The sequence below is a fragment of the Oryctolagus cuniculus genome, chromosome 6 (assembly GCF_051225735.1).
Source record: "Oryctolagus cuniculus isolate XC-2025 breed Fujian yellow rabbit chromosome 6, ASM5122573v1, whole genome shotgun sequence".
Lineage (NCBI taxonomy): Eukaryota > Metazoa > Chordata > Mammalia > Lagomorpha > Leporidae > Oryctolagus > Oryctolagus cuniculus.
In genome coordinates, this window is record NC_142872.1 from 10,319,514 (window position 1) to 10,339,300 (window position 19,787).

Sequence of the window (19,787 nt, forward strand, 5' to 3'; positions counted from 1 at the left end):
GCTGAAGGCCCCCAGTCCAGGAAGAACTCACTCCATGTCTTCCATGATAGTGGCAACATCCCAACTACTTGAACCTGCTGCCTTCCAGGGTGCATATTAGCAGGAAGCTGGAATCAGGAGTAGAGCCTGGCCTTGTACCCAGACATATGGATATGCAACGCAGGCATCCCAAGCAGTATCTTAAATATGATACTTAATGTCTGCCCTGACTTCTTTTTACTTCACTACAAACTCCCTAATAGTAAGTACTACCTTTAATTACTTCTGTATATGCTTTTTTAAAACCAAAATTGCAGTAGTCAATGTAGTCAAAGTTGCTAAAGCCATAATACGTGCACAACATTTCTGTTTGTTAGGAAACGTTAGAAAGAAACCCATGTGGTGTCCTTTCTCCTTGGGAGCAATAAAAAAATATCCAAAGACATTCTGTGAGTTTGCAAGTTTCTTACGAGGAGTATACTTTCACAATAGATGGCTTGGTCATAGCCTGAATGAAAAACAGTTGTTTTTCTGAACTCTGGGCTTTCGTAGAGATCTAAGGTCTAAGAATCAAGTTATATTCCTCCAAATATCAGAACCTTTCTTCTAGTACCATATGTAAGATAGGAAGTGTTTGACTTAAAGTCAAGCACAACCCAATCCAAAATTAAAATGAAAAGAAAAGCGAACACTATCATTGGGAGTGGCTGTTAGAGACACTTACAGTTAACCTGAGAGGAAAACACCCAGGCTGTTGGCCACCTAGGCATCCGCACAGGGGCAGAGAACTCCATGAAAAGTTAGCTACTAGTAGAAGCAATCTTCAGTCCTCCCAAACTCAATGAAGTCCAAATTATAAAACTGTATTAACCAGATTGTCTTAACATGCTTAGTTGTTTGAAGTTTTGTTTGTTTTTCCAGCATACTGTCCACATTTCAAAACTTGCTCCTCAGTTCTTGAGCTTTACTGAGGTTTAACTGAAATCTGCTTACATCTGAGGTTTCTCAAGCAATTATTTCTTGGTTGTGTTATTCTTTTTCCCAGTGAGTAATGCAACAGTTTTGCTGCCTATCCAACACTCATTTTCAGTTCCCTCCTGTCTTGTACTTCGATCTCTAAAGCTAAGCAAGCCAGTTATTCACTTCTCCGGCATTTTTTAAAGCTAAAAGTTTGCAATATGGCCCACATCTGGCCTTTACGATAAAACAGGAAATTTTTTTGCTAGCCTCCTAGAAATATTTTTCCTCCTGACCAAAAAAAAAAAAAAAAAAAAAAAAAAAAAAGTAGAAAGTAAGAAGAATGCCTTTTTCCTTCCTACCCTTCCTGCATGTTGTCAAGTGAGCACAAGATATCTGATGCTTCTATAGCCAATGTGTGTCTGCTAGGGGAAGGCCCACACTTAGCTACTGACCACCCTGCATCTTTGTTGTATGACACAACTCTGTCTTTATTATTTAAGGCATTGCTGATTACGTAGTCTGTTATGTACAGCCTAACATTGTCAATGGACAAAATTACAGCAATTTAAAGATATTGATTGGCTTTATTTTTATTTCTATTATCTGGCAACATTTCATTCTGTAAAACAGAAAAAGAGCTTCCACGAGTTAAGCAGGAGAGTTTGATTTTTATAGGTAGAGAAGGGCTGAAAAAAGCAGAAACAAAGCCAAAAATCAGATTGGCTATTTTCCTTGTAACGTGGGGACCATGGAGACAGAGCAATAGAAAAATAACTGGCTGGTTGACATCAGGTTTTGCAGGTTACTTTTTTGTGTAAATATGAAGGCAGAGGGGATGCTATTAATATGCCAATTGAAACTAGCTGATTTGGAAAATGTAGCTGTTACCTCTCTTGATTTCTCTGTCCAGATAATTTTTTTTCTTTTTCTTTCTTTCTTTTTTTTTTTTTTTTTTTTGACAGGCAGAGTGGACAGTGAGAGAGAGAGAGAGAGACAGAGAGAAAGGTCTTCCTTTGCCCTTGGTTCACCCTCCAATGGCCGCCGCGGCCAGCGCGCTGCGCTGATCCGATGGCAGGAGCCAGGTGCTTCTCCTGGTCTCCCATGGGGTGCAGGGCCCAAGCACTTGGGCCATACTCCACTGCGCTCCCTGGCCACAGCAGAGAGCTAGCCTGGAAGAGGGTCAACCGGGACAGAATCCAGCGCCCCAACTGGGCTAGAACCTGGTGTGCCGGCGCCACTAGGCGGAGGATTAGCCTATTGAGCCGCGGTGCTGGCCAGCAATTTGGTTTTTATTTGGTGTCCTGGATCTTTAGCATGGATGACTCCATTTGGGGCCCATTGGATCCCAGTACAGGAGATGAGTCTAAAATAATGGTCTCCTATAATTTTTATTTAACACATACTATGTAAACACTATTTACATCTTGCAACATTTAGTATATTCATCATGTTTGCATTTGATTAGTAAACATATGGTTATGCCCTGTCCTGTCCTTGGAATGATTAGTAGAGTGAACAGATTCTGTAAGAACTTTTGGAGCAATTTCATATTTTAATAAGAAAGGAAGGGAGGTGTATGTAGACCACTGCAAACATTCTTAATGGAAACATCATTAAAGGGAACTGCCACTCTCAGATGAATGTGACTTTTAAACTCAATACTTCAAAAACCTTATTCAATCACCTACATTCACTGCTCTTTAAAAACCTATTCTACTGAAACATAATTCATATACAATCACATTCCTGCTTTGAAAAGGATTCACTTCCTATAGTGCAGAGGGATGAAGGTATCACGTTTATCCTTTCTTATTCCACCTCCTTCTTCTCTAGCCGAAAGTCTCTATCTCTACATTTACCATTTCCTAATTCAAATCCTCCATTCTTTATTCTTTATTGTCTTGTTTCTTTCAAGATCTTTAAAGGCTTCCCAATGGCATAAGAAGGTAGTTCCTACATAGGCCCTTGTATAGGAGGCATAGGCAGGAAGGTGTGACACAAATGGGTTAGCTAAGCAGTGTGGTCAGACAGTAAGGGGTCTGGGTAGGGCAAGATTACTGACTTGGAAGCAGCAGCAAGACTTGGCAAGTTTAAAAGGGTGAGCAGGCTTTAAATCTCCCCCAAAGGTAGCAATCAAGGTCAGGGAAGCAAAGTAATTAGACTGTTCAGGACAGTGGTCCAAAGCCACTGCTAGAGAGGACTTGTTTTCTGGGTGAAGCCTAGGAAACCATCCCCTTTTTGTCTGTTGACCTCTAGGAGTGCTTCAGTCAGCACCTGTCCCTGTACAGCCTTCTAGATAAAGGGGGCAATTACACAACTTTTAATCCCTAAAAATGAACCAACCAAAAACTTTTTAAAAGTAAAGCCGATTCGAACCAAAGAAAAAGGAAGATAATCTGTTTTCATTCAAGAGCTCTCAGGGTCTGAGTTAGCTTCAAGGCATTGCTGGAAGACTGAGTCCCTCCTAGGTGCCAGTTCTTCAGAGCCTTGTAATTTTCCTCATCGGTTTCCCCTTCCAGTACCCAGTTCAAGAAAAGGAAAATGAGTAAGTCAAGGGCAAGGACAACTTATAGTTATTGCTGCCAAGCAAGGCCTCTTTATGCCTTTACAATCTAATCCAACATTGATACCCTCCACTTTACAAAAGGGCATTCCTGAAAGTCACCAATGACTTCCTGAAACACTAAATCCAATGCTGTCTTCTTGATTCTCTTTGTCCTTTGAGCAATATCTTCCCGACCCAACTCCAAGAATCCAAGCAAATTTTCAAAAAAGCACCATTTTTTAAAAATGTTTATTTGTATATTCTTCTTTATTTGAAAGGGGGGGAGGGGAGAGAGAGAGAGAGAGAGAGAATCTCCTATTCATTGGTTCACTCCCCCAAACACAATAGGGCTGGGCCAGGCCAAAGACAGGAGCTCAGAGCTCCATCCAGGTTTTCTACATGGGTGGCAGGGACCCAAGCACTTGAGCCATCATCTGCTGCCTCCTAGAATGCATAAGTAGGAAGTCAGATTGGAGGTAGTGTTAGACAGAAGCCGGGAATCCAACTGGCATGCCATCTGTTATAGAATGCAGATGTCCCAAGTAGTGGCTTAACACACTGGGACCCAGTGCTGCCCCAAACATATATTTTTTTCAAGATTTATCTACCCATTTTAATGGCAAGTTACAGAGAGGCAGAGGAAGAGAGAAAAAGGTGTCTTCTATCCACTGGTTCACTCCCCAGATGGCTGCAATGGCTCAAGCTGCACCGGTCCGAAGCCAGGAGCCAGGAGCTTCTTCTGGGTGTCCCATGTGGGTGCAAGAGCCCAAGGACCTGTGCCATCTTCTACTGCTTTCCCAGGCCATAGCAGAGAGCTGGATTAAAAGTGGAGCAGCTGGGACTCAAACCGGCGCCCATATGGGATTCCGGCACTGCAGGTGGCGGCTTTACCTGCTACACCACAGTGCTGGCCCCCCAAACATACTTATTTTTTTTTTCTTTGACAGGCAGAGTGGACAGTGAGAGAGAGAGACAGAGAGAAAGGTCTTCCTTTGCCATTGGTTCACCCTCCAATGGCCACTGCGGCCGGCGCATCACGCTGATCCGAAACCAGGAGCCAGGTGCTTCTCCTTGTCTCCCATGGGGTGCAGGGCCCAAGCACTTGGGCCATCCTCCATTGCCTTCCCAGGCCACAGCAGAGAGCTGGCCTGGAAGAGGGGCAACCAGGACAGAATCTGGCACCCCGACCGGGACTAGAACCCGGTGTGCTGGCGCCGCAAGGCGGAGGATTAGCTTATTGAGCCGCAGCGCTGGCCATGAAATTAAACTCTTGACATTTAATGGATATCCTTTCTCTTAGCTTTGTAGCATTGATGTAGGTGAGGCAAAGTTTGGATGAGTTAAGGAACTAAAAGTTGCCACCACCCAAGCCATGAACACTGCCCAAATCCCATCATCATCTTCCATGCCAATTTGGTATGACTGAGTTGGGTTGAAGCCAGGAGCTCAGAACTCCAGCCGGGTCTCCCATGCGAGTGGAGCAGTCCAAGCACTTGGACCATCTTTTGCTGCCTCCCAGTTGCTTCATCAGGAAGCTGTGTCAAAGCAGCACTCCAACCTGGGATATCAGCTTCATAAGTGGTGGTTTAACCCACAGCTCCATAATGCTGGCTCCCTCATCAGTGGTTTGTCTTCATTCCTACTCTTTTGAAAGGAACCTTAAGACTCTTCCAGAAGGAAAAAAATTTTCAAAATATTTTCTAGGAAGATTCTCAGGCAAAAAACATACGTCATGACAAAACTGAACTGCATTATCTCACAGAAAATTAGAAACATGCAAAAGTACCTTCTACCTATTTTTAAAATTTCATTTTTGAAAAATACAAGCTTTAAGACGAGATCCACTCCCCTCTCCAGAAATGTGTATGGCAAAAGTGACTTGTTTTCAAAAAACAAAAAGGCATTTCTTTTATGTCCCTCTAGCTCTTAAGATTCAGAAAACAAAAGACCCCACTTACTGAAAGTGTGCTATTATTTCAGATTTGCTTTAATTAAAGCAGTGTTTACAATCTGCAACTCTCCCTTTATGGGTGCTTTTGATCCAAGACCTATAATCAAAGGCTCTGCATGCAGAGCAAGGAGTCTGCCCAGAGAAACAGCTTGTGGCCAGTTGAATTTCCAGCAATTTCAGTTACAGAATTAAGGACTTTTACACGGCTTACAGATTTTCCTTCTGAAGCTTGTTTTTCCCTTTCCTCTGCTGAATAGAGTACGAAAACTAAGCAGGTGAAAGATTGAGCAATTCATTCTTCTCACAACTCTTTCTTCTATTTCCTCAGAGCTATGTTGGATTTTTTTTTGGGGGGGAGGGGGATTGATTTTTACTCGATGCCTGCACTTTTATTTTTAAAAGTCCTACTGCAGCAAATGAACCTAGTTATATCTGAAGCAGTTTTTCAGGAACGGTGTTCTTCCTTCCTCCAATCTCTGATGATTTTCTCTCTGCTTGTTCACACACTGTTATTTTCCAAAGAAGCTGGAAATTTCACACTCTTGTGTTTGTTGGAGTATAACTTGTCACCTATTAATATCTTGTGATCCAAACAGAATTCTTACCAACTTAGGAAAAAAGAAGTCGGTGGGCAGGATTTCAGGCTCACATAATTGGGTAGCATGGACATTAAACAGCATTTGATCAAGGGTTCAAATGAGACTATCATGACTTCCTCTTACTCCCTATGGAAACCAGAACTCAGTTCTACTTCCTTCTCTTTTATTCTTGCCTAAAACTATCAGGCACCATCTATGTCAGGGAAAATGGTTCATTCTTTGAAAAAGACAAGAATCCCCTGCTAGCTGCAGCAAAAAATCCTAGGGTTCATCCTTGAGTCAAATACAGTGGCCAAGAACCTGAGGGGAGATGGAGCCCAGTGTTTAAAGGCTGTGCTCTCTTGCAGATGCACCGGACTTGGAGCTTTAGGAAATGACTGATCTTTACCTGAACTGTTTGTTTCCTTACCTGTAACATGGGAATTACACTATGAAGATTGCATTCACTGTGAAAACACATATAATATACTGCATGTCTGATCTGTTATTTTTATTAATGGTCATGTGTCTGATAGGAGAATTAAGTGGTAGTGGGATGGAGAATGGGTTATGGAGCAATGGCAACCCACACAGAATAACTGTTAATTGCCTTTCTGAGAGGTAAAGGGAAAGTATTTAACAAGAATCATAAAAAATAAAAACCTTTCAAGTGTGTACACCCACAGGAGGTTATTTGTATAGTGTATGGTATATATATATGCACTGGATACCACAGTCACTTAAATGAGGCTAAAGAGGTATGTTCCACTATAGACAATGGTGTTCTCAACAAAATGTTGCTTAAAAATAGGTCATAAAGTAGTTACACTTTTTTGATAAAAAATATTTGTAATATACAAAGAACAACATACCAAGAGTGACTAACTCTTGTGTGGAGAGATCTGAATTACTTTTATCTGCTTCTTGTCTTCCACATTATGATTTTTTAATAATAAACATACTCACATTTTTAAAAGACTTACTTATTTATTTGAAAGGCAAAGTTACAGAATGATAGAAGCAGAGAGAGAGAGAGGTTTCTATCTACTGGTTCACTCCCCCAATGGCTGCAATGGGAGGAGCTGGGCTGATCCAAAGCCAGGAGCTAGGAGCTAATTCCTGGTCTCCCACACTGGTGCAGGGGCCCAAGGAGTTGGGCCATCTTCTGCCTCTTTCCCAGGCCATGGCAGAGAGCTGGATTAGAAGTGAAGCAGCCAAGACTTGAACCGGTGCCCATATGGGATGCTGGCACTGCAGGCAGTGGCTTTACCAGCTATGCCACAGAGCTGGCCCCAGTAATTCTCCGAAAAACTTTTCCAGAATTACTCTCCAACCTTAAAATTGTAAAACAGGTGATCTTTTTGTTTAAAATTCATGACTAACATAGTTATTGTTTCTCTTCCTGTTTCAAACTTTTCATTTGTTTTTATCTCATCTTGCAGTTTTATAATTATTTTCTTTAACATCAGAAGTTTCATTTTCAACCATGTCTGTTCTATTTCTTATTCTGTTCATGTTGTCAAATCATATTCTTGATTTGTTTCTTTAGTTCTGAAATCTTTTTCTTTTCATTATTTTGTCCTCTTTGAGTTCTCATTTAGTGGAATTTCTGTTATTACACTACTATGCAGAGCTTCCAGAAGAAATTTTCTTCAAGAGTTACTAGGTTTTCTTTTCTGGATTTTTCATGCCAAGCTTTATTTTTATTCTCTCCCACTTTAATCCCCCTTTTCAACTTACCTCTCTGATCGCTTCAAACTTTTCAGCTTGGGGGTGGTGGGTGGTAGGGAGTAGTTTGTTGGGACTGTATTCCCTTGGGATTCAGTGGTCTTTGCAGAACACGTAAACAATCTTTGCAGCCTAAGAGCCCTGAGTTCAAATTCTTGGGTGGTTAGGATATGGAGATCTAATGTACCAGGGCAAGTTATTTAATATCTTCCAACTTAGGTTTCTTCATTTGCAAAAAAAAAAAAAAAAAATGCTACCCTTATAGGACCGTTAAGGTTTAAGTGAGAAAATATCTATTATAGTGTAGGAGTAGAGTGGTGTTTAATGAACATTAACTTTAAGAAATAATCATCCTTGGGGCCATTGCTGTGGCGTAGCAGGGAAAGACACCGCTGGCAGTGCCAACATCTCATACAGGGGCTGGTTTGAGTCCCAGCTGTTCCACTTCCGATCCAGCTCTAAGCTATGGTCTGAGAAAGCAGTAGAAGGTGGCCCAAGTCCTTGAGCCCCTGCACCCACATGGGAGACCTGGAAGAGGCTCCTGGCTCCTGATTGGCCCAGTTCTGGCCAATTTGGGGAGTGGCCATTTGGGAAGTGAAACAGTGATGGAAGACCTCTCTCTCTCTGCCTCTCTGTAACGCTTTCAAATAAATAAATCTTTAAAAAACAAAAAGGAAATATTTATTCTTTAGATTCCTGTGGCTGGAAAACCCTTCAGATGAGCATGCGATTTGAGTCAAGCATACAGAGTAGCAACCTCCAAGTTTCAGGGAATATTGGAATTAATTTTGTGTATAGCAACATTATTATAAAATTATGGTTAGGTTCCCAATTCATTGCTCAAATGTCTATTTTTTAAAAATATTTATTTATTTTGAAAGAGTTACGCAGAGAGAGGGAAATATGGGCAGACACAGGCACACACAGACACACACACAGAGGTATCTTCCATCCACTGGTTCACTCCACAAACGGCTGCATTGGCCCAGCGCTGGGACCAGCAAGGCCAGGAGCCAGAAGCTTCTTCAGAGGCTCCCATGTGGGTGGTGGGTTGCAGGGACCTAAACACTTGGATCATCTTCCACTGCTTTTTTCAGGCCATTAGCATGGAACTGGATCAGAAGTGGAGCAGCCTGGATACAAACTGGTGCCCATTTCACAGTGCTGGCCCCCTCAAATGGCTATTCAATCCACATTGTTTCTGATGTATTTTGCTATAGGCAAGGTTGTTTTTGTCAGTACAGGCAAGTTTCTAGAGTTTCTGTGCCTGTGCTGCACAGAGATCCTTGTGATATTTTAAGAAAATATTTTCAGAATGCTAATGTGAAATTCCAGCAACACACTTCCCTTGATTCAGCAATTATGACATTGGAGATTCCTGCACCTTCTCTTATCTGCTGGGTGTTGACAGTGGAGACTGAATCCTCTGTTGGTGGCGACTGTGGAGAAGCCACTTGAGGGAGAGGGACTTAGACCCATGAGCTGGAAAAGGGGAGGAGGCAATGAATAAAAAATTTCAGGAAATCAGATATCGAGGAAAAGAAATGATTACTTTTCCTGTGCTGACTACTCATATGCCCTTTTTCACTTTTAAGACTCTCAAGAGTGTGGCTTTATGGCTTTTATAACTAATTATTAATTATTTTGGCAGAGTGTGTGTGAGCTCCCATCTGCTGGTTCACTTCACCAATGTCTCCAACAGCCTCGCTCCCCATCCTGCCCCCAAACACACACACACTTGGGCTGAAGCACAAGAACTTCATCCAGGGCTCTCAAGTGGGTAGCGGGAACTCAATTACTTGAGCCATCAGCGGTTGCTTCCCAGGGTGCACACTAGCAGGAAGCTGGAATCCATGGAACTCAAACTCCCACACTCCAATTACGGGATACAGGCACCTCAACCAGAAGCTTAATCACCACGCCAAACACCTGCCCCTGCTTGCTTTTATTTACACGGTCACTACCCAGTGACTTCGATAAAACTACCTCTGCCCTTGAAGACAAACAGGGAGCACAGCGTAATTTCTCTTTGGTCTGCCAGTCCCCAAAACCACTTACCACTTGGGTTTTTTAAGAGATCTTTCTGCTAGTGATAATAGGAAATACACAGAATTTCATTTTTTAAAGACGACTTCCTCTTTTTAAGAGGCATTTTTCCTCCTTGATTTCTTAGAAACTAAAGGAAAAAAATAAGGTACAAAGCCTTCAAAGCCTGAAAGATACAATCCATTTTCAATTCAGGGATTAATTTGATCCAGTAATTTTCCTGGCTTTCTGTGTCAGCGGTGGCTCTGTGATCTTTGGACACTGAGAGAGCAGCCTGGAGGCAGACAGCACGAGGTTCTAGACCTGCTGGCCGGGCACAGGCAGGGCAGAATGAGACAAATGCACAATTCACCTTTACCCGCTCCAACTTCTTAGCTTACTAATCTTCTCATAAGGTCAGTTCCAGAAAGTTCCTGCTTAAGTCAGGAATGGGTTTAGAACTGAGCAGCTCTGCTACACTAAGGGGATGATCTATGTGAACAGCAGTTTGGAGATGCTAGATGACAATTACAAGACATTGTTTTGGACTAAGCTCTTGCGCAGGCCTGGCCTAAAATAAAAATGGTGTCACTTATACTACAGTTCTAGCCATCAAACTGAAGCTGCTTTTCTGACCTCGTCAGAGATCACAAATAGAGAGATAACAGCCACATTTCCTGAACAGGTCAGTTTCTACTGGCATTATATGAAATTTTCCTCTGCTTCAAGCCTTGCACAAAAGAAGCAACCTGAAGGAAAGCTACTTTGGAAATGACCAATCTGGTTTTTGCTTGTTTCTGCTTTATTGTCACTTTTTGGTCTATAAAACCAACTTCTTTTACTCACTCCGTAAGATCATGAAATATAGTGTTTTCTGATTCTAGAATTGAAAATAATATCAGTGATGATCTTTAAATGAACTGCTACAACTTTGTTCTTTTATACAGGCAAAGGGGTTTGCTATGGCCACCTCTCTGGGACAGCTTTTTCAGAGAATCTTTTATGTGTACATCAGTCAGGTCTTAGTTAATTTTATCCTTGTATTCAACTGTTAGTATCTGTTCTGTGTTATAAGAAGTGCTGTTTATGTACTAAGTTAGGTTGCAATTCCTTACTTAGGGGCTCAGAGTATGGAGGCATCCCCAGGCCAAATTTAGTTATTTTATTTCTATAGTTTTGGATCAAGACTAGAATGGACACAGAAATCTGCAGTGGTCTCAAACACTGCCAAGACATTCGATTTGGACTGAAAGTCCAAAGCTCACTTTACAGAAAAACAAATTGAAGCACAAAGAGATTAAGTAACCTGTCCAAGTGAGTGCTTAGGGTGGGGTTCAAACTCTGTTTCAAAAGTTCATACTCACAGGCTAAAGGAACTTAAAGGAAAATTAACAGATGCACAATTTATAGAAATGATAATTCCAGGGGCTGGCACTGTTGCACAGCGGGTTAACGCCCTGGCCTGAAGCACTGGCATCCCATATGGGCATCGGTTCTAGTCCCAGCTGCTCCTCTCCTGATCCAGCGCTCTGCTATGGCCTGGGAAAGCAGTACAAGATGGCCCAGGTCCTTGGGCCCCAGCACCCATGTGGGAGACCCGGAGGAAGCTCCTGGCTCCTGGCTTCAGATCGGCACAACTCCGGCCCTTGAGGCCAACTGCGGAGTGAACCATTGGATGGAAGACCTCTCTCTCTCTCCACCTCTCCTCTCTCTGTAACTCTTTCAAATAAATAATTTTTTTTAAAAAAAGAAAGAATTCCAGACAAAATATTCTTGGTAAGTTAAACTTTCTACTTTTACAAATAAGGAAAACTTGAACATTTTACAAAGTCAGACAACTAGTTAATGCGAGAATCATGAATGGATCTCAGGGGTTGGTATTGTGGGGTAACGGGTTAAGCTGTGTGTGCCAGTTCCAAACTAGTTGCTCTGCTTCCAATCTTGCTCCTTGAAAATGTGCCTGGGAAGGCAGCAGAAGATGGACCAAGTGCCTGGACCCCTGCTATCCACTTGGGAGAGCCAAATGGTGCTTCCCGCTCTGTTGTAGTAATTTGGGAGTGAACTAGCAGATGGAAGATAACTCCCTGTCTCTGTTAAGAGCCTTTCAAATAAATACATAAAACTTAAAAGGGGGAAGTGGGACAGATCTCCTATTTTCCAACTACTAGGTCACTTATTTTTTTGTGCCTCATCGCATGCCCTTCAAAACCAAACACTGAAGTTTCAGCATTTAGCCCGGCAGCTGAGGAACCGGCTAAGATGCTTGCCTCACAGCAGAGTGGCTGGCTTCAACATTGCGCACCTGCTTCTGATCCAGCGTGGCTTTGGCCCCCATCCAGCCCTGGGCACGGCAGCCATTTGGGGAGGGAACCAGTGGATGGGGTGTGTGTGTGTGTGTGTGTGTGTGTGTGCGTGCGCGCACCTCTCTCAAACCGGACGGAATAAAGTGCATGAATGTATTAAACTAGGAGTCAGCCACGGAATTTATGTGGGACTCACACAACCACATGAACAGTCCTGATTTAAGGTCTAAAATATAAAATTAATCTAAAGTCACTTTAACATGTCAAGTAAGTAAAAGAAATGAAGGAGGTATAACAAAAATTTTAAAACTGTTAAACCTCAAAGTTTTTTTTTTTTTTTAAATGTATAAACGGCTCCATCCCTCATGTTTAGGAAGAGACTAGGATAAATATCGGATTTCATTTTCTTTTAAGTTCGTCCAAGAACTTTCTTTTTCCCCAAAGTAACTTCTATTACAAGATAAACGTATATGGCAGAAACGGAAAAGCAAAGGGAAACACTTATCGGCATTCCTCTCACCCAGTTTCAGTTTGAAGTCTTTTTGTTTAAGGGTATGCCGCAGAAAACGAACGCAGCAATTAAAGACATAGTCTCTGCTCACCGCCAGTAGGGTCGGAGCACGCCGGGAGCAGGCCGCCTACGCTCCTCGGACCTGCATTACCTCAAAACCCGGGTCCCCACACAGTCCGACTCGGCTGTCAGGAACGCCAGGCTTTCAGAACCGCCCGGTCTCGCTAGCAGTGACCGCGCAGCGGGCGGGGACCGCCGCTCCCAGAGTCGCCCGCGGCGCCCGGGCGCGGTGCATGCTGGGACTTGTAGTCCAGGCCGGGCCGAGCAAACTGGGGCTCCGCGCCTAATGCGCTCCTCTGCCGTAAACTTCCCGGCCCAACGGTTAGCTGAAGCCGTCGTCTACACCCTCCTGAGATAAACCGCATCTCATTCCAGGTTCACGAGGCTGCCGCTGGGCCCCTTGAACCCAACGCTCAAACGCACTGCGGGCTCCTTCCTAAGCCTCACGGAGATTGGTCTGCGCTCAGCATGGGGCGGAACCCTGGCTGGAATGGCGCTCCGGATTGGCCAGTTTACAAGTTTTTTTTGGGGGGGGGGACGGTTTACTTGCAGAGATGTGCGCTGTGATTAAAAAGTGAGTCCTTTGCCACAGCCGTCCTGCTCGCGGGGGAAATCTCGCGATGTTTCGGCAGCAGGGACCCCGAGCCGCGTCGTGAGCTGCGGAGGACCGTGGCGGCGGCGGGCACCGGCGCCGGGAAGGGACAGGTCGGGCGGGAGGGCGCGCGCGCCGCTGTCCTCGGTCGGGGCCTCGGACCCGGGCCCGGAGGCGGTGTGCGCTCGGCGCGGCTCTCCCGGCCCGAGCTCGGCCCCGGGCGGCCTCGGGGCTGCACCTGGGCCCGCGCCGGCGGCGGTGACAGGTGCGCGCAGCAGCGCGGCGCTCGGCCGGCCCGCCCCCTCCGGGGCTCGGGATGCGCTGCGGGCCCCGGCGGAGCGGCTCGGATCGCTGCCGGAGAGCGGCCGCCGCCCCTGAGGGCGCCGCGGCGGGTCTGAGGCGCCGTCATGAACCTGCACCAGGTGCTGACGGGGGCCGTGAACCCCGGCGACCACTGCTTCTCCGTGGGCAGCGTCGGCGACCAGCGCTTCACGGTGAGTGCGGGAGCGCGGGAGGCGCCCGCGGCCCGGCCGGGCCTGGGACCGCGGGGCCGGGCGCGGCGCTGCGATCGCGGGGGCTCGCCCCGGCCGCGGATCCCCGGCGGCCTTCGCTGAGTAACGGGCTGGGCGGGGGGCGGCTTTGGAGTGTCCCCGCTTCGGGGCCCCCAAAGGTTAGATTTAGGCGTGGCTGGGGCTGGTTTCACGTGTTAAGGTCAAAAGTGGAGTCAAAGCCAAAGCGAGTCCTTGAAAGCCGTTGCTGGCGCTGAGTGAGCGACGTGGGGAAAACGCGGCTTTTCGTCTAATTTTGTTTTCCTACTTGGGATTCACCGAGGAGTAACTGGAAGGAGAAAGTGTTTTCCGTCGAGAAGTCCCAGCGCCCTTTCCAGTCCCGCAGCCCTGGATCACGGGATTGGTTTTAGATTGTCCAGCTCAGCTGCCCGCCTCTGCCTCGCAGTGGGCATTCCGGGCCGGAGCGTTCCTGGAAGCGACTCGCTGTGTCCTGGCCGCCAACAGATGCCGCAGCCCTCGGGCCGCCTCCCCGCCCGGCGGAGTTTTATGCCTGCACTACAGTTTTGAGAAGCGCTTCCAACCGGGACCATTGCACCTGATACCCTTTAAAACATAGTTGATAGTGCACCTGACACCCTTTAAAACATAGTTGATAGTGCCGGGGAATTTGGCTGCAACTTGTGTAGCTGTTTCTTCAACTGCAACTAAAAGTAAAACTCAGTTTCGTTTAAGTAAAACAAAAGAAACAGCTTTCCCAAGTGTAGTCATCTTGGACTTCGAGTGTCACAGTTTTCCTCTCTGCTCTTGGCCTTTTTTTTTTTTTTTTTTTATGGCCCTTGTCAGTCTCAGCTGTAATACTCCGCGTCTAACATGGTGTAGGCATTTAGTGCTGGAATTGGAGAGTTGTGCCAGCCAAGCACTTTGCTCGCAGTGGAGGCTGTCTCTCCCCTGTAGAGGGACTCACAGGCACCAGAGTTTGCAGGCCAGACTAGCAGCTGGTAAGATTCTGCTCCTAAATGTTTGCCTAGCCCTAACAGGCAAATGACTGAGCTCTGTGCCTCGCACAGGGCAACTGTAGCCTCCCTACAGCTGGGAATTGCTCTCAGCTTGTGTAAAGGAGGCAAATAAACAATATTAGGTTTTCCAAGTGGAAAGCTATGGAATATTATTGTTACATTCTCTGTCACCTTCTCAAGTTATGTCTGTGCTGCCTCCAATGTCAGTTCAGAGAACTTGCCTCAGTAAGGCACTCAGAATCTATGTCAGCCAGTGATGTGAACTTCAAAGCATGTATAGTTTGATGGTTTATTTATATGCCTGGGTGCATTCCTCTGTAAAACCTTGGAAAACGTCTCTGTGTTATTTTTAAGGAGAGGTCAGTTAATGTGCCAAGGTTTATATGGTCATCCTACACCATCATGTCGCTTGTTGTTCAGTTCTGTATTTTAAGTCCATTTCCATAGAGCAGGCTTTAATTATCTCCCACCAAGTCTGCTGCAGCTTTCTCATAGTCCTCTGGAAGCATTCCTCTAAACAAGCTAATTTTTTTTTTTTTTTTTTGGTTTAGTATAATGAGATTCCAGCTCTTCATTTTGGTAATAGTTTAAGGATTCATAGTAAGGATTTTCTCTGCAGATAATCCATTCCTGACTCTTGAATGTAGAATTAAGTTGGTTGCCTTCAGTTTCCTGGACACTTAAATAACACTTTAAGTTTATCTCTTTTGTTTTTTTTAGGATTTATTTTATTTATTTGAAAGGCAGAGTTAGAGACAGAAAGAAATCTCTTACCTGCTGTTTCACTTCCCAGTTGGCTGCAATGGCCAAAGCTGTGCCAGGCCAAAGCCTTGAGCCTGGGAATCTATCTGGGTCTCCCACGTGGGCATCAGGGGCCCAAGCACTTGGGCCATCTTCTGCTGCTCTCCCAGGCGCATTACCAGGGAACTGGATTGGAAGCAGAGCAGCCAGAACTCGGACTGGCACTCATATGGGATGTCAGCGCTCTAGGCCACAGCTTAGCCAGCTTTGCCACAGCCCCCAAGTTTATCTCTTGAAATTGTCCCTTTTCCTTGTCTCATGTCCGCGAACAGAATCTATTGTTTCCGTCTTGAGTTGTAACTTTTTTAGGTTGCGACTTCTCTATTTGATAGGAAGACAGCAAACATCAATGATAGGGTGTGATGAATACAAGATCTCTCTCAGTTACAGTTTTCCTTGAGGTAGAGATGTGAGATCCTCCTCTTATATTCCTCCTTGGAGAATATTTTTGCCCCTTCTGGTACATTTCTGCCATCTCATAAAACAGCCCCATGTTTGTATATCCTCCCTTTGCTTTTTTTCAGATAACTCCCTTTCTTGCTTTGAAAGATTACGGTAGACCAGATCCTGTTTTCTGCAGAAAGTCTGATAGGTTTCAAGTGGAAAGGAAATTGATGCCAGTTCTCATTTTTTGAGATGTAAAAATATGCAGTTACTAATAGATATTAGTATATATTTTTACTACTTAAACTGGCCTCAAGTTATTTTGACTTTGCCCTCAGTAAGAAAGCTTCTAGTAGGTGTCTGTTAGACTTCCAAAGCGCTCTGTTTGGACTTTGATTATATCATTAGCCAGTCTTCCCTTGTGTAAGTGTGCATTCTCTCTGGCTTCATTGTGAGCACCTAGAACAGTGATTGGGGAAGTGATGTTACCTGATGGTGCAGTCATTACCTGGATTTGATTTCCGCGTGGTCTCTTATAGTTAATTGTTTATGCATGGGTAAATTCTTTTACAGTCTTTGGAGTTCTGTTTTTTTCTCATCTGTAAGGGAGAACTGCAGTAGTACTTAGAGTTGTTGACAAACTGCTAACTCTAAGCTCATGTCTTAGCACATATGAAACTCTTTCAGTGCTGTTTTGTAACATTAAGATTATATTCATTTTGATTCCTGATGCTAAAAATTAATAAATACTGGTTGGGAGGCCAATGTTGTGGTGCAGCAGGTAGAGCCATCACCTGCGGTGCAGCATCCCTTATGGGCACCGGTTCGAGTCCTGGCTGCTCCTTTTCCCATCCAGCTCTCTGTCATGGCCTGGGACAGTAGTAGAAGATGGCCCAAGTGCTTGGGCCCCTGCCCCCGCATGAGAGACCTGAAGAATCCAAAGCTGGGCTTTGGATCAGCCCAGCTCCAGCCCTTGCAGCTATCTGGGGAGTGAACCAGCAGATGGAAGACCTCTCTCTGTCTCTGCCTCTGCCTCTCTGTAGCTCTTTCAAATAAATAAATAAATCTTAAAAAAAAAATACTGGTTGAATGGATTGATAGAAATTTTTTAAGGAAACCTACTGCAGTATAGGTAATACTTTAAGCAGCTTAAATAATTTAGATTTGAATCCAAATAAAATATTTCTATTAAAGTTTCTTTAAACATTTCATCAGTGTTAGGTGAACAACCAGAGAGTGCTTCAGGTATGCTTAAAGCAAAATTTTTTTTTCTCTTGTTTGTTGGAATGCTTTCTTCACTCCTTTCTTTGTTAATTTTCTACCTACCAATGTTAGAGTGAAACTATTTGTACCATCTGGGCCTGATTGTTGACAACTGTTGTAATTATAATTATTCTGGTTATAAAGGACAAATTAAAAAGCACAGTTAATTAGAATCTAAATTTCCTAATATTTTTGTGTATACTGATAACATTATAGATTTTTTTTCTTTTGTAATTTATCCATCCTCTACTGTTGAAATTGTGTTTTGAATGAGATGGAAACTGTTTTGAATGAAATGGAAAGAATTTTTTTTAAGGATGTATTTTATTTATTTGAAAGACAGTTACATAGAAAGGTAGAGACAGAGGGAGAGATCTTCCATCCTCTGGTTCACTCACCAGATGGCCGCAACGGCTGGAGCTGCACAGATCCAAAGCTAGGAGCCAGGTGCTTCTTCCATGTCTCCACGTGGATGCAGGGGCCCAGGGACTTGAACCATCTTCCACTGCTTTCCCAGGCCATAGCAGAGATCTGGATCGGAAGTGGAGCAGCCGGGACTAGAACCAGCACCCATATGGGATGCCAGCACTTCAGGCCAGGGCATTAACCTGCTGCGCCACAGCACCGGCCCCGGGGAAAGGATTTCTTTTCTTTTCTTTTCTTTTTTCCTTTTTTTTTTTTTTTTTTTGACAGGCAGAGTGGACAGTGAGAGAGAGAGAGACAGAGAGAAAGGTCTTCCTTTACCATTGGTTCACCTTCCAGTGGCCGCCAGGGCCTGCACGTTGCGGCCGGTGCACCATGCTGATCCAAAGGCAGGAGCCAGGTGCTTCTCCTGGTCTCCCATGCAGGTGCAGGGCCCAAGGACTTGGGCCATCCTCCACTGCCCTCCTGGGCCACAGCAGAGAGCTGGACTGGAAGAGGAGCAACCGGGACAGAATCTGGTGCCCGACCAGGACTAGAACCTGGTGTGCCGGCGCTGTAGGTGGAGGATTAGCCTATTGAGCCACAGCACCGGCCCCTTAGAAAGGATTTCTTTTTTTTTTTTTTTTTTCTTTTTTTTTGACAGAGTGGACAGTGAGAGAGAGAGAGAGAGAGAGAGAGAGAAAGGTCTTCCTTTGCCATTGGTTTACCCTCCAATGGCCGCCACGGCCAGTGCACAGCGCTGATCCGAAGGCAGGAGCCAGGTGCTTCTCCTGGTCTCCCATGGGGTGCAGGGCCCAAGCACTTGGGCCATCCTCCACTGCACTCCTGGGCCACAGCAGAGAGCTGGCCTGGAAGAGGGGCAACCGGGACAGAATCCGGCGCCCCGACCGGGACTAGAACCCGGTGTGCCGGCGCCGCAAGGCGGAGGATTAGCCTAGTGAGTCACGGCGCCGGCCAGAAAGGATTTCTAAGAGATGGCAGTATTGTGTGGTTATCTGGGACTCCTTTCTCTGATATGTATTTTAAACACTTTAGCTATTAAGAGGGATAGCAAAATCTGTTAGAGCTCTAGTTACAGGTCTTAGTGTTAGACAACTCGGTGTCACTAGATGAGGGGACCCACATTAGATAGAAGTCAAAAGCCTGCAGCTCTGTGGGTGTTTGTTAAGAGATAAGGGGGCTGAATAAGCATTCTCTTTTTTCTGGATGGTACACATCTTTTTTGATGTTTTGATCACTTGAGGGGAGCCTTCACTGGTGGCAATGTGATTGTTATATTAGGAGGATGGCAAGGCTTTTTTTTTTTTTTTTTTTTTAGAATGGAGCATGTGAGGTGAATACAGGAGGGGAAACTTTGCTACTGTCCCCACTGGAGAAAGAGAAAGATGTCTGGAGGTTTTGAAGCCATTGAAAGTACTAAATTGAACTTAGAAATATCAATGTTTCGTAGTTTTAAAATACCCTTGAACATTTAAATAATATTGGTTCTCAATATTACATTTTTAAAAAGAGAATAAGCATATCATAGATAATTACAATTTTCCATACCTAAGTCATTTAACCACAACATACACCAGAATGAAATCAGAATATTAATCTGATATGGTTGGTTAAAACAAAACGTCAGTGAAAAGGAAATCTGGGTTTCTAATGGAAATCACAGAGTTTCCAAGTTAGGATACAGATTGTAATAGCCTTTGGTGTTTAGTTAAAAATCATGTTTTAGTTATATGTCTTATAGCACACAGTTGACTCTGTTCTTCCTATGCATCCTGTTTAGTCTCAGTGTTAATAAACTAAATGTCATGTGTGCCTAACAGTATTTGCCAGTTTTCACTGGTTAATAATCCATTGTTCTGATAGTGGGTCCTTCGATAGAAGCAACTGGTGTACCAATGAAAATATATGGATATTGCATGACAGTTTATTTGATAAGCCAGTGCTGTTCATGTTGCTTTCATAACCTTCTACATTATGTATTCAGGGCACCTTGAAATAAATTTCTGTAAATAGTTATTTTAGAAAAATCTATCCACCTATTATTTTTTAAAAGATATATCTTTATTTGAAAGAGTTAGAGAGAGGTATAGACAGAGAGAGAGGTCTTCCATCTGCTTATTCACTCCCCAAATTGCTGCAGTGACCAGAGCTATGCCAAT

At 44.4% G+C, this 19,787-nt stretch overlaps 1 protein-coding gene and 1 non-coding gene across 19 annotated transcripts in view; one reads left to right on the forward strand and one right to left on the reverse strand.

The window, feature by feature from the left end:
* LOC108176450 (uncharacterized) overlaps positions 1-13,064 on the reverse strand; it is a 47,313-nt gene extending 34,249 nt beyond the window's left edge. For 2 of the 4 annotated variants that reach the window (XR_016235182.1, XR_011389657.2), the window contains exon 1: positions 12,672-13,064. This is a non-coding gene — a transcript (uncharacterized LOC108176450). The remainder of the gene's footprint in view (positions 1-12,671) is intronic. The other 2 variants (XR_016235183.1, XR_016235184.1) reach the window with 2 other exon arrangements.
* Positions 13,065-13,259: 195 nt separating this feature from the next.
* DMXL1 (Dmx like 1) overlaps positions 13,260-19,787 on the forward strand; it is a 180,923-nt gene continuing 174,395 nt past the window's right edge. For 14 of the 15 annotated variants that reach the window (XR_016235167.1, XR_016235168.1, XR_016235169.1 and 11 more), the window contains exon 1: positions 13,260-13,726. Coding sequence is in view for 9 of the 15 variants with exons in the window: in XM_089334832.1 (XP_089190958.1) it covers positions 13,640-13,726 (87 nt within the window). In the remaining 6 variants the exon portion in view is untranslated. The remainder of the gene's footprint in view (positions 13,727-19,787) is intronic. The other variant, XM_089334834.1, reaches the window with a different exon arrangement.